The following is a 14,794-nucleotide window of genomic DNA, read 5'->3' as shown; positions in this document are numbered from 1 at the left end:
AACACATTTAATGGAATAATATCTGAGTTCGATCTCATTCGGTTTCATATTGCACCGGTCTTAGACATGAAAATACTTATCTGTAACCAGTTTCATGGATACAAAAAGACATTTTATTTTGGCATACAATGACCACATATATACACTAATCACAGGTGTACAATTGTTTACCAAAAAGGTCTCATTCATTGTATATATTATCTTATACCACACTATATACCATACATCTTTACGAATATCTTAGAAATAAATCATCTATACGACGGTTAAAAGGTAAACCATTTTTTTCAACAGTTAACGTATATAAACGAAGCGTCTTCTTTACCTTGACATGTGCCGGTGCTGTTGTCATATCCACTTTTGCATTGACAGCGGTATGAACCGGGGGAGTTAATACATTCCTCGTTGGCGCCGGCACACGGCTCTTGTGTGCACTCATTGATATCACCATCACATTTGTCTCCGACCCAACCTGGTTTGCATACACATCCCGACAACTTGTCACAGGTTTCGGATCCTATACCACAGCTACAGTTGTTAAGACAACCCGGTCCCCAATGGAACTCATCGCACTCTGGCATGATAGACATTCATTGGTTACCAATAAGTTTATTTGGTAATGAAAATACATGATTTGAACTTGGGCCGATTTAATCTCTTTTTGATATCTTTAAGTTGATACCCATATTATGTTTAAAGCAAATTAATTTTGAAACATAAAAAAGAATGAACACAATAGCCTATATTTAATGTGTAGCGATGACGAGTCACTACATCATTTACGATTTTTTTGTGTATTGTTGTCAAGTTGCAATGTCTGATCTTCGTGATAAATGTAAACAAATTTTTGAATGCATTTATAGCCCCAGTGGCAGAGTGATAAGAAGATTTATTGTATCCAACTCCCCTGCCCCCAAGATTGAAAGATGGAAATAGTTTTATTTCCTGTCAAGTGATTTATTTCAACTAATCACATACACAGTTAGAAACATGACGTTAAGTAAAACGCGTTATAACGAATACGCGGTCACCGAATTCATGGAAGGGATTTTCGGAATATAAACTACCACACTTTTATCAGATTATATTCATCTGTTTTACCTCTGCATGTTCGGCCGTCGTTCAGTAGCTCGAAACCATCATTACAGCCACAACTAAATCCTGGTGCGGTGTTGACACACCTTTCCGGCGTAGAACACAAATTTAGGGTGCTATTGCTACATTCATCAATGTCTGAAAGTCAAATTGTTAGCAAACATAATTTTATATTTTCTCTGGTATGAAAAATTCATTAAGATATTTGAATAATAAATTTTTTTCAGTTAAAACAACATTCTAAATATAAGACCTTTGGAACAAGAAATGTCAGGCATCTTATATGTTTAAGATAGTATGATAGTAAGATCCTCTTGTTATTTGGATGACCAATTCTGACAATTACATTAATCTCTTGTATATTTACCGTTGCAGGATTTCCCGTCCAGTGCCAGATCAGACCCACGTTGACAAAAACACACTGCTTGATCATTGATCACCTCACACCCGTAGGAACAATTTTTATCAGTGAAGGCTAGACATGGGTTGATTTCTTATACATAAAACAAGAAAAAGTATAAAAATTAAACAAGCCGTTGATTTAAGAAAAATGTCGTTAATAGAGGCAATCTTATAAAGACTAAAACGCTGTTTTTTCGATAATGCGATGCATTAATTCTGATTCTCAACTTCAGACGTGCAATTTAATGGGAAGTTAGGGTTTGTATATTCGTACATTTGTTTATATTTAACGTTATACCGTTATTATACCTTTCACACGCAGTTCGGTGAAATTTTCTTGGCCTTAATTAATCATTGTGACATACAATGTAGTGATCATTTTGCATAATCGACAATATGTAACATTTTAAATCCATTATTTATAGCAAATGGTTCTTACGTTCTATACATGATCTTCTGTCATCTTCCAATAAATACCCTGGTTTACAAATGCAATTGTAACTGCCTTCGAGGTTAACACATTCGTGAGCACAAGTATCACCATCGGCTAGACACTCATTGATATCTGAATAAAACAATGGCCATGAATGATACCTACCATCTCTAAGTTATAAATGAAAAAAGGACTGCCTTAAAATGACTTCCTTTACATAGTTGCTAATTTGCTTTTGATATGATGTACATCATTTTACCAGTTTTTATTAATGTTATGTCCTTAACTCTATATTATAAGTTAGAATCTTTAATGGTATGTCAACCAATTATATTGGGAATATAATGCAAAACTGAAGCAGAACCTGTATAACATACCCCGATGTAGTTCAATCTCAATTTATCTGATTTGTATGATATTTAGATTTGATTTATTAGCATGCTTTAGATTCCAATTCATCAATGAGATATTTTAATAGTTCTATACCTATGCATGTGAACGGTGTATCTTGTTTGTACCCAGTTTTACATGCACATGTATATCCTCCTAATGTTTCTTGACAAGTCGAGCGAACGGCGGAACAGTTGTTTGTTACCTCTGAAGCACACTCCAAAATATCTAAAAGAAAATGATATATTGTACATATCAACAACAACTTCCGTCACATACGACCTGCTAGTTTAAGCGAAGCAATGTTTCCAACTAACATTCATTTTAGCTTTGGTAAAAAGAAACGATAGGAAACAAATATTGCGATTAGTTTCATTAGATTAAAATGAGTCTGTTAACATGTTGGTTCTGGCTGAACCACTAAATATAACTTTGAAATACTATAACTGATTGCATTTGTCTATCTTTATAATTTGATATTGAACTATATACATACCAACACATGCGTTGTCGACTAGCTGGAATCCACTTGGACAGTAACATTCAAAAGATCCCGGAATATTCCTACATAACTTATCTACACCGCAGATATCTGGTGTCACTACACATTCATCAATGTCAGTACCACAGGTCGGACCTTCATAACCAGCTCGACATTGACAACCTGAGGCTGGGTCACAAGCCACCGCCCCGCTTTCATCACAGGTACATTCGTTGACACAGTCAGGGCCCCATTTGTCATCTGGGCATACTTGAAAACGAAACAAAATCACTTATTACCTGACTAAATATCAATAAATATAACCGCTTTCAAGTACTTAAAAAAAATCATATAAGTGTCCAAATTGATACTTACTGCTGATGCTATCACCAATAAACTATTAATTGGTCGCACGTTTTAAAATCTAACGCGCTTTGAAACAAAATCAATTTGTAACTGTTACGTGTTGCAATAAATTACCTAATAAGTAGAAGTATTACAAATATTTGCAGAGAAGTCTCCCCTTGCATGTTGGTAATGAAAACGAATTTTCATTCAAAAGATGATAACATCGCAATCTATATATACCTGCATTAATTAGTTTTAATCATCAAGTGACTGTTATATTCGCAATGCAATGAGACAAACTTAAGTTTTCTTTTCATATTCTATGTATTCATAAAGCAGTGTGTGGTATTTATTGAGTGATAATATTTTAAACTGAACTTATTATCTCTGTCTGTAACACTTCAAAAATGTGTAACGTTTACTAGAGACCGAACGACAGACCAGACTTTAATTGTCAGGATAAGTATATGTTTCCTTAAACTAATCAGTTTAAAAACATTGTTTATAGTCAAAATTGTTGCCATGATTTGATTCTTTACTTACTATCTATAGCATCAAACTCGCTGTTAATCCTTAATATATCAGTGGCGTAGGAATATGAAACGTAATGGGGGGTGTCGGGGGGGTGTCAAAGGTCCTCAATTTTTCGTAACAACCCCCCCCCCCTCGTGCGCCACAGGAGATACTTGATTTTTTCATATATCATTACATATAATCCTTGTACAAGTTCTATATAAAAAGTGGCGTCGCTAACAGGAAATTAATGAATATGAAAATTAGCGTGGGAATTTGGGGGGTCCGTGGTATCCCCCGGAAAAAAAGTATTATGATTTAGAATTTATGATTTAGCGAGCGCCGAAGGCGCGAAATTTTGGTGTTCGGGGGGTGGGGGGGTCTACCCTCGGAAAAAAATGTACGATTATTAATGGGAGAGATGAATTTTACAATGCATTTTGTTGAATTTGCGAGTGCCGCAGGCACGTGATTTTGGTGTTTGGTGGGTCCGGGGGTCTCCCCCGGAACAAAATTACAATTTAGAATGGCTGAGATGAGTTTTACGATGTATTTTGATGAATTTGCGAGCGCTGAAGGCGCAATTTTTTGTTGTTTGGTGGTCCGTGGATCTCCCCCGAGAAAAATATTACGATTTTGAATGGCTGAGATTAGTTTGATATTTTTTAAATGATTTTAAAGCGTTCTTAACACGATAAAATTTCGATTTAAAGTTACCTGCATTTAGAAATGATAATTGTGAGTGTCGTCATACCATTATGCAACGGAACATACCGGATTCACAAAATCGGCAAATTGTTGTGTAACTCAAAATAACAATGAATTGATTGTCTTGCTAAGACATATAAACAAATTAATCTTTTAAGAAGCATTTTTTGAAATAGTATAATCCCTTGATGGACATTTTTAGTATAGTTCGTGTGTATTGAATTTTCATTATCAACGATTTGAATATTACTTGCTTGAACGTTAAAGGAAACGCGCCTCGCAGCGGAAAATTTTCTAAAATGAAGTACAAAAATGAACAGGAGGACCCCTTTTTTTCATTCAAATGGGGGGGGGGGGGGGGGGGGGGGGGTGGGCAAAAAAAGACATGTTTGCCCACCCCGTCCATGTTTCCATAAATCAGATGAGTGACTTCTATGACGTGCATACTATATTCTCGTCAAGCTCATACAAATGCTGTACACAACAGAATGGCATAGTATGTTATGTCATATAAAAAAACTCACCATTACAGCTGACCTCGTCGGCTGCGAGTAAATACCCATCAAAGCAAGAACAATCGTAGCTTCCAACAGAGTTTGTGCATTTTTGTCCACAAATATTCCTTTGGCATTCGTCGATGTCTAAAACACGCAATGCAAACATATGTGTAAGATAAACATAATGAAAACTTTTATATTAAACAAATAAAGAACTGTGTATGACACAGTGATAGAACTCATACAGGTGACAACGTCTCAGTATTTCACAGTGACATGCTACGTGTACAAAACTCTCTGAAATGTGCGTCACGATGTAAGATAAATGGTTTAGACACTAGTAAGCCTATTAGAGCAGTATTGTTAGATCAAATTGTATATATGATTACATGAAAATACATATCAATTTTAACTGGATACGTTATATTTATGCCAAATATTAGAAAATTAGGTGAAATATTTAATGCATTTACCTGAACAATTTTGTTGATTTGCGTGTAATTCGAATCCACCTGGACAGATGCACTCAACCGATCCCGAACTGTTCGAGCATGCGTACTCACATGTCTTGTTTTCTTGTGCACATAAGTCGAGAACTAAATGGACAAAAAGGAGCAAAGAACAGTAAGACGCAATCATAACATATCAGACGATCTGGAACGTATATCGATGTGAATTTTAATTAATTGTCACATGTAAAACGACTTGGGGGTAGCATGACACCAAATTACATGGAATTTATCATAATACTATAGAGATATTGCAGTATTAATGTTAGCGAAATATCATAATACTATTGGGAATCATAATACTATAGGGGATTTTGTACGATTAGAATGTTAGGGAATTATCATAATACTGTAGGGGATATTGTAGGATTAGAATGTTAGGGAATTATCATAATACTGTAGGGGATATTGTAGGATTGGAATGTTAGGGAATTATCATAATACTATAGGGGATATTGTACGATTAGAATGTTAGGGAATTATCATAATACTGTAGGGGATATTGTAGGATTAGAATGTTAGGGAATTATCATAATACTATAGGGGATATTGTACGATTAGAATGTTAGGGAATTATCATAATACTGTAGGGGATATTGTAGGATTGGAATGTTAGGGAATTACCATAATACTATAGGAGATATTGTGGATAAGAATGTTAGGGAATTATCATAATACTGTAGGGGATATTGTAGGATTGGAATGTTAGGGAATTATCATAATACTGTAGGGGATATTGTAGGATTGGAATGTTAGGGAATTATCATAATACTGTAGGGGATATTGTAGGATTGGAATGTTAGGGAATTATCATAATACTGTAGGGGATATTGTAGGATTGGAATGTTAGGGAATTATCATAATACTGTAGGGGATATTGTAGGATGAATGTTAGGGAATTACATAATACTATAGGAATATTGTGGATGAATGTTAGGAATTACATAATACCATGGGGATATTGTAGGATAAGAATGTTAGGGAATTACAATAATACTAATAGTTTTGTAGGATGAATTTATCATAATACCATAATAATGGGGGATATTGTAGATAGATTGGGGATATTGTAGGATAGAATGTTAGGGAATTATTTGTGTATAATAATACATGGGGGATATTGTAGGATTGGAATGTTAGGGAATTATCATAATACTATAGGGGATATTGTAGGATAAGAATGTTAGGGAATTACCATAATACCATAGGGGATATTGTAGGATTGGAATGTTAGGGAATTATCATAATACTATAGGGGATATTGTAGGATTGGAATGTTAGGGAATTATCATAATACTATAGGGATATTGTAGGATGAATGTTAGGGAATTACATAATACCATGGGGGATATTGTAGGATAAGAATGTTAGGGAATTACATAATACATAGGGATATTGTAGGATAAGAATGTTAGGGAATTATCATAATACCATGGGGATATTGTAGGATAGAATGTAGGATTATAGGAATGTAGGATAAGAATGTTAGGAATTACATAATACCATGGGGATATTGTAGGATAGAATGTTAGGGAATTACATAATACTATATTTGGATGATGTTAGGAATTACTCCATGTTTAGGGATATTGTAGGATAGAATGTTAGCAATTACCATATAATACCATGGGGGATATTGTAGGATAAGAATGTTAGGGAATTACCATAATACCATAGGGATATTGTAGGATAAGAATGTTAGCGAATTACATAATACCATGGGGATATTGTAGGATAAGAATGTTAGGGAATTACATAATACTATAGGGATATTGTAGGATAAGAATGTTAGGGAATTATAATACCATGGGGATATTGTAGGATAAGAATGTTAGGGAATTACCATAATACCATGGGGAGTATATTGTAGGATAAGGGTTAGAATTATTAATACCATGGGGATATTGTAGATAAGAATGTTAGGGAATTATCATAATACCATGGGGGATATTGTAGGATAAGAATGTTAGGAATTACATATACATGGGATATTGAGGATGAGCATGGGGATATTGTAGGATAAGAATGTTAGGGAATTATCATAATACCATGGGGGATATTGTAGGATAAGAATGTTAGGGAATTATCATAATACCATGGGGGATATTGTAGGATAAGAATGTTAGGGAATTATCATAATACCATGGGGGATATTGTAGGATAAGAATGTTAGGGAATTATCATAATACTATAGGGATATTGTAGGATTGGAATGTTAGGGAATTATCATAATACTATAGGAGATATTGTAGGATAAGAATGTTAGCGAATTACCATAATACCATGGGGGATATTGTAGGATAAGAATGTTAGGGAATTATCATAATACCATGGGGGATATTGTAGGATAAGAATGTTAGCGAATTACCATAATACCATGGGGGATATTGTAGGATAAGAATGTTAGAGAATTATCATAATACGAAAGAAGATATTGCAGGATTGGAATGCTTGGAAATTATCATAATACTATAGGAGATATTGTAGGATAAGAATGTTAGCGAATTACCATAATACCATGGGGGATATTGTAGGATAAGAATGTTAGGAAATTATCATAATACTATAGGGATATTGTGGGATTGGAATGTTAGGGAATTATCATAATACTATAGGGTATTTTGTAGGATTGGACTGTTAGGGAATAATCATAATACTATAGGGATATTGTAGGATTGGGTTGTTAGGAAATTATCATGACATTATTGGGGATATGGTAGAATTAGAATGTTAGGGGATTATCATAATATTATAGGGGATATTGTAGGATTAAAATATTAGGGATTTATCATAATACTAGGAGAGATATTGGAGGATTGAATGTTAAGGAATTATCATAATACTGTAGGGGATATTGTAGGATTGGAATGTTAGGGAATTATCATAATACAATAGGGGATATTGTAGGATTAGAATATTAGGGAATTATCATAGTACTATAGGGGATATTGTATGAATAAAGTTTAAAAAAAAACCCAGTATGAGAATCAAATTAGAATAACGACATCATAATCTTCAGTTGATTAAAATTCTTGTATAGTTTTCACGTTATTCTAAAAACTGCCAATTTGACTTTTGTTTTAAAAATTCTTCAGAAATAGGCGTTGACAGACAGTTAGTGCAAGGAGAAGAAAACCACCCAGATTTACCTAAATCACCTATTGAATGTCAGACAGTTAGTGCAAGGAGAAGAAAACCACCCAGATTTACCTAAATCACCTATTGAATGTCAGACAGTTAGTGCAAGGAGAAGAAAACCACCCAGATTTACCTAAATCACCTATTGAATGTCAGACAGTTAGTGCAAGGAGAAGAAAACCACCCAGATTTACCTAAATCACCTATTGAATGTCAGATTGTTAGTGCAAGGAGAAGAAAACCACCCAGATTTACCTAAATCACCTATTGAATGTCAGACAGTTAGTGCAAGGAGAAGAAAACCACCCAGATTTACCTAAATCACCTATTGAATGTCAGACAGTTAGTGCAAGGAGAAGAAAACCACCCAGATTTACCTAAATCACCTATTGAATGTCAGAGTTAGTGCAAGGAGAAGAAAACCACCCAGATTTACCTAAATCACCTATTGAATGTCAGACAGTTAGTGCAAGGAGAAGAAAACCACCCAGATTTACCTAAATCACCTATTGAATGTCAGACAGTTAGTGCAAGGAGAAGAAAACCACCCAGATTTACCTAAATCACCTATTGAATGCAGAGGTTAGTGCAAGGAGAAGAAAACCACCCACCTAAATCACCTATTGAATGTCAGATAGTGCAAGGAGAAGAAAACCACCCAGATTTACCTAAATCACCTATTGAATGTCAGACAGTTAGTGCAAGGAGAAGAAAACCACCCAGATTTACCTAAATCACCTATTGAATGTCAGATTGTTAGTGCAAGGAGAAGAAAACCACCCAGATTTACCTAAATCACCTATTGAATGTCAGATTGTTAGTGCAAGGAGAAGAAAACCACCCAGATTTACCTAAATCACCTATTGAATGTCAGATTGTTAGTGCAAGGAGAAGAAAACCACCCAGATTTACCTAAATCACCTATTGAATGTCAGATTGTTAGTGCAAGGAGAAGAAAACCACCCAGATTTACCTAAATCACCTATTGAATGTCAGATTGTTAGTGCAAGGAGAAGAAAACCACCCAGATTTACCTAAATCACCTATTGAATGTCAGATTGTTAGTGCAAGGAGAAGAAAACCACCCAGATTTACCTAAATCACCTATTGAATGTCAGATTGTTAGTGCAAGGAGAAGAAAACCACCCAGATTTACCTAAATCACCTATTGAATGTCAGACAGTTAGTGCAAGGAGAAGAAAACCACCCAGATTTACCTAAATCACCTATTGAATGTCAGACAGTTAGTGCAAGGAGAAGAAAACCACCCAGATTTACCTAAATCACCTATTGAATGTCAGACAGTTAGTGCAAGGAGAAGAAAACCACCCAGATTTACCTAAATCACCTATTGAATGTCAGATTGTTAGTGCAAGGAGAAGAAAACCACCCAGATTTACCTAAATCACCTATTGAATGTCAGACAGTTAGTGCAAGGAGAAGAAAACCACCCAGATTTACCTAAATCACCTATTGAATGTCAGACAGTTAGTGCAAGGAGAAGAAAACCACCCAGATTTACCTAAATCACCTATTGAATGTCAGACAGTTAGTGCAAGGAGAAGAAAACCACCCAGATTTACCTAAATCACCTATTGAATGTCAGACAGTTAGTGCAAGGAGAAGAAAACCACCCAGATTTACCTAAATCACCTATTGAATGTCAGACAGTTAGTGCAAGGAGAAGAAAACCACCCAGATTTACCTAAATCACCTATTGAATGTCAGACAGTTAGTGCAAGGAGAAGAAAACCACCCAGATTTACCTAAATCACCTATTGAATGTCAGACAGTTAGTGCAAGGAGAAGAAAACCACCCAGATTTACCTAAATCACCTATTGAATGTCAGACAGTTAGTGCAAGGAGAAGAAAACCACCCAGATTTACCTAAATCACCTATTGAATGTCAGACAGTTAGTGCAAGGAGAAGAAAACCACCCAGATTTACCTAAATCACCTATTGAATGTCAGACAGTTAGTGCAAGGAGAAGAAAACCACCCAGATTTACCTAAATCACCTATTGAATGTCAGACAGTTAGTGCAAGGAGAAGAAAACCACCCAGATTTACCTAAATCACCTATTGAATGTCAGACAGTTAGTGCAAGGAGAAGAAAACCACCCAGATTTACCTAAATCACCTATTGAATGTCAGACAGTTAGTGCAAGGAGAAGAAAACCACCCAGATTTACCTAAATCACCTATTGAATGTCAGACAGTTAGTGCAAGGAGAAGAAAACCACCCAGATTTACCTAAATCACCTATTGAATGTCAGACAGTTAGTGCAAGGAGAAGAAAACCACCCAGATTTACCTAAATCACCTATTGAATGTCAGACAGTTAGTGCAAGGAGAAGAAAACCACCCAGATTTACCTAAATCACCTATTGTATGTCAGACAGTTAGTGCATTATGTTCTTGTCAAAGTTAAAAAAACCCAAGAATATTTGTATTTTATGATAGTGATAAGGTTATCTGAATTAAAGCACAAATAGCGAGTAGTTATATCCAGTCATAATCTAATTATCATGATAATTATAGCTGACATGTTACGTACTTTTTCAAATATTCAATATACATACCTTGTTCACATGTCTTGGTGTCATTCTTTAAATCATAGCCATATACGCAGGAACATGAGAAGCCGCCATCAAAGTTGTTACAGTTCTGCTCGCAGCCATCAGTCTCCTCAACACACTCATTGATATCTGGATGGGAAAATGGGAAATTAGCTTGTTGTCATGGTGATAATAACAATACAGCACTATATTTAAAATGGCACACTTATAAATAAATGCAGCACTCATACAAATGCTCATCCATGTGTGAACATATATACTGTATTCCATCAGCTTAGTTTGTCTGATGACAGCACATTATATAATTATATTCACTTTGATATTCTACGTCAAATACGACGTCAGTCTTGCTAATAAAATTCCAGTGTACCAACATATTGTTTTGTTGTAAGTTAAAACAACATCAATCGGCGGGACAGACTTGATACCTACCTATACAGTTGAAGGCATCTTTGAGCCGGAAGCCATTCTGACAGAAACATTCGTAACTTCCAACCGTATTCGTGCAGTTTTGATTACAGGAGTTATCAGTATCCAAGGCACATTCATCTTTGTCTGGATTATAAACATACCTTCAAATTACACACTACAACCAACTACATTTTAGAAAAACAATTCAGAAAACATAATTTATCAAACCACAAGTGTTACATCAATCAAGTTTTACAAACGTTGGATAATGGATATATTATAGCCATTATCATTAGAATATCTCTACCATATCTGCAATTTTGCCCTCGAAATTTCGTTATGAAAATGAACTTCACTCACCTGTACACTGAGCATTGACTTCGTTGTATCCTAAAGGGCATTCAGAACAATTGTATCCCCTATTCAATGCCACTTGTTCTGCTGGGGTTAAATCCGTACAATTCTGGTCTCTAGCGCATGGTGACTCTAAGCAGGCATCAGTGTCAGTTTCGCACTCATCGCCTTAACATAAGCACGTTGATAAACATATTTTATTACTATTTTCAGAGTGAAACATAAAGTTTTATGGCGAAAATAGATGTGGGATTATTTCACCAGAGTAAAACAATATCTTTTGAAACGTTCACTCAATATTGACCAATCAGAACAGAGCATTTACAATTAGTATTACGTACATCTTCTTTTAAATTTTACATTTTCAATTGTTGCATGATATGTTATTTTTCACTGGCATCAGTTGGCGTCTAATATAGCGACATTGAAATATAATAAATAGACTATTCCCTTGTTTCCGGTTTAACGGTTATATTTCATCCCGTGGGGTGGCAACTGTGATGAAATATAGCTGTTATTCATCATGAAACAAGGTTTCACAAGTTTTAATAGTACAGTTAACATGGAAATAAAATGTAAATTGTTGTCAATACGATATGTTCAGGAGAACTTTTTAGCATGGTGACAATACACTTTTGTCAAAATTTCAATGACTGTATGACGTACCTCACAAACAAACGTCAAAATATTGTCGTATTAAGGCAGTACAACAATTAATGTATATCAATCGATATCATGTCTATGATGTTTCGTATATCTTTCTCCTATCTTATTTATATCAAATGTATATATCGAATACTACCTGAATATCCAGTAAAGCATTCGCATTCGAGAAGTTGAAAATTAGTGGTATCGTTCTGGCCTGGACGAACATTATCTGTACAATTTCCATTTCCCGAACATAACGTACAGAGCAAAATGGACACGTCTATGGGTGGGGCGTTTGAACCGAGATCATCTGTCGCTTCAACCCTACAGAAACACATCAAGAATACAGGAATGAACCGAGATCGCCTGTCGCTTCAACCCTACAGAAACACATCAAGAATACAGGAATGAACCGAGATCGCCTGTCGCTTCAACCCTACATGAAGAAATTAAGAGTTCATGTATGAATAGAGATCGTTTGTCGCTTCAACCCTACAGAAATATATTAAGACTACAGGGATGACCCGAGATCGTTTGTCGCTTCAACCCTACATGAAGAAATTAAGAGTTCATGTATGAATAGAGATCGTTTGTCGCTTCAACCCTACAGAAATATATTAAGACTACAGGAATGAACCGAGATCGGTTGTCGCTTCAACCCTACATGAAGAAATTAAGAGTTCATGTATGAATAGAGATCGTTTGTCGCTTCAACCCTACAGAAATATATTAAGACTACAGGGATGACCCGAGATCGTTTGTCGCTTCAACTCTACAGAAAGAGATACAGAGAAAGCATGACCCGAGATCGTTTGTCGCTTCAACTCTACAGAAAGAGATACAGAGAAAGCACTTGTACATGTGGGTAAGATGATACGGTAAAAGAGCAATATTTACATTTTTACCTCAGTCCCACTTTGTAACCTTACCATGCGCAGTTTGAAATTATATAGCCTATTAACTTCAAGCGCTAAGTATGACGTCATTTTAAGCATTGAACGTCTTTCAGTTGGTATTCATAGCCAATATAAATGCAAACTGGACAGAGGCCAATTCCATGAAGTGCGTTAGCGCTTCATGTTGAATTAGCCTCGCAACACAATTGTTCAAGGCACACTACCTTTCCGGAGCAAAATAAAAAGTTTTCTTAAAACATAAATAACATAAGAAAATACATATCGATGGCCAAATATCAGGTTACAACACCAAATATATGCAAGATTTCCTGCGTAATATATGATACCTGTGGGATTCATTTCGCTGTTTTGCCGTCTGGCGCAGTGATAGTCAAATACCGAGTGGTATTTAGGACGACATAATACGACCCGCGTTATGAAAATAAACATTTTCTTTATTTTATCAAATTGTTCTGAAGATGATGATAAGTGTATTATTAACAGTATTTTAAAATTTAAAAAATTAAAAGCCGTTTCAGAAAGGTATTGGGCCTTTAAATATAATCAAAAATGTTGACACCGTAAATATAAAATGGAATATTGATGAAGAGAAAATGATGCACGGAGAGTGCACTGATGATTTATGGAAAAATGCAATCTCCAACACATTCATAATTACAGCTAAGTGGGTTATATGGAAGACAAGGACTTTTAATCAAGTACTATTATGTATTGCTGTTGATATCAGTTTTAATACTATTGAGCTTTTCATATTGGATACTCGCCAACTGAATCTTTAAAAATAAGTCTTATTGGTTGTTTAAAAGTTAAATTTTTAATAAAGTCATTTCAAATGAAAAAGTAATTTTATATAGTATCACTGAAATCATCAAAAGAGAGATAGCCTTTTGTATAAGAAATGGAGTAGTATCCCTTTTTACCTATTTTTTCTATGTAAGAGTTGTCTCCCCTGACATATTTGATGGATAATCAACTAACTTGTATACACAATGTAAATTAATTATTTGTAATTATATGTATCAATTAATCGTGAATGAATATGGATGATTGAGAGGGAATAATGAGTAAATGATGAATATGTAACTAATGTGAAAAGGTGAAAGTTTGAGTGCAAGATTTAGAATAATCTATTTTAAAAAGGAAATTGCTTTGTGAGGCCTTCTTTGAAAGGAAGATATTATTATTATTCACATGTCTTTTGAATAATATTTTTTGGGAAAAAGACTACATTACAGTGATAGATATACATAGGACGACTTGTTTATAACGAATCACAAGGGACCCCGGCACTGCAATTTCTTATACAAGTAGTTCGTTAAATAAAAATGTTTATATATATCTTTTTCTCAAAAATGACTTCGGTAGAAATA

The 14,794-nt window shown here is 34.9% G+C and overlaps 1 protein-coding gene across 1 annotated transcript in view; it reads right to left on the bottom strand.

Annotated features, from left to right (window-relative positions):
- LOC138322056 (mucin-4-like) overlaps window positions 1-14,794 on the bottom strand; it is a gene marked incomplete at its 5' end in the record, with an annotated part of 74,352 nt that overhangs the window by 21,611 nt on the left and 37,947 nt on the right. Inside the window, 12 exons of the mRNA XM_069266111.1 lie at window positions 326-574; window positions 1,102-1,233; window positions 1,463-1,588; window positions 1,937-2,062; window positions 2,417-2,548; window positions 2,817-3,071; window positions 4,895-5,011; window positions 5,341-5,463; window positions 11,098-11,223; window positions 11,527-11,649; window positions 11,866-12,027; window positions 12,662-12,831. Coding sequence (XP_069122212.1) covers window positions 326-574; window positions 1,102-1,233; window positions 1,463-1,588; window positions 1,937-2,062; window positions 2,417-2,548; window positions 2,817-3,071; window positions 4,895-5,011; window positions 5,341-5,463; window positions 11,098-11,223; window positions 11,527-11,649; window positions 11,866-12,027; window positions 12,662-12,831 — 1,841 coding nt within the window. The remainder of the gene's footprint in view (window positions 1-325; window positions 575-1,101; window positions 1,234-1,462; window positions 1,589-1,936; window positions 2,063-2,416; window positions 2,549-2,816; window positions 3,072-4,894; window positions 5,012-5,340; window positions 5,464-11,097; window positions 11,224-11,526; window positions 11,650-11,865; window positions 12,028-12,661; window positions 12,832-14,794) is intronic.

This window comes from Argopecten irradians, chromosome 4, assembly GCF_041381155.1.
Source record: "Argopecten irradians isolate NY chromosome 4, Ai_NY, whole genome shotgun sequence".
Taxonomy (NCBI): Eukaryota; Metazoa; Mollusca; class Bivalvia; order Pectinida; family Pectinidae; genus Argopecten; species Argopecten irradians.
Note: the sequence above shows the minus strand (reverse complement) of the source record. Positions and strands in the feature narration are given on the sequence as shown.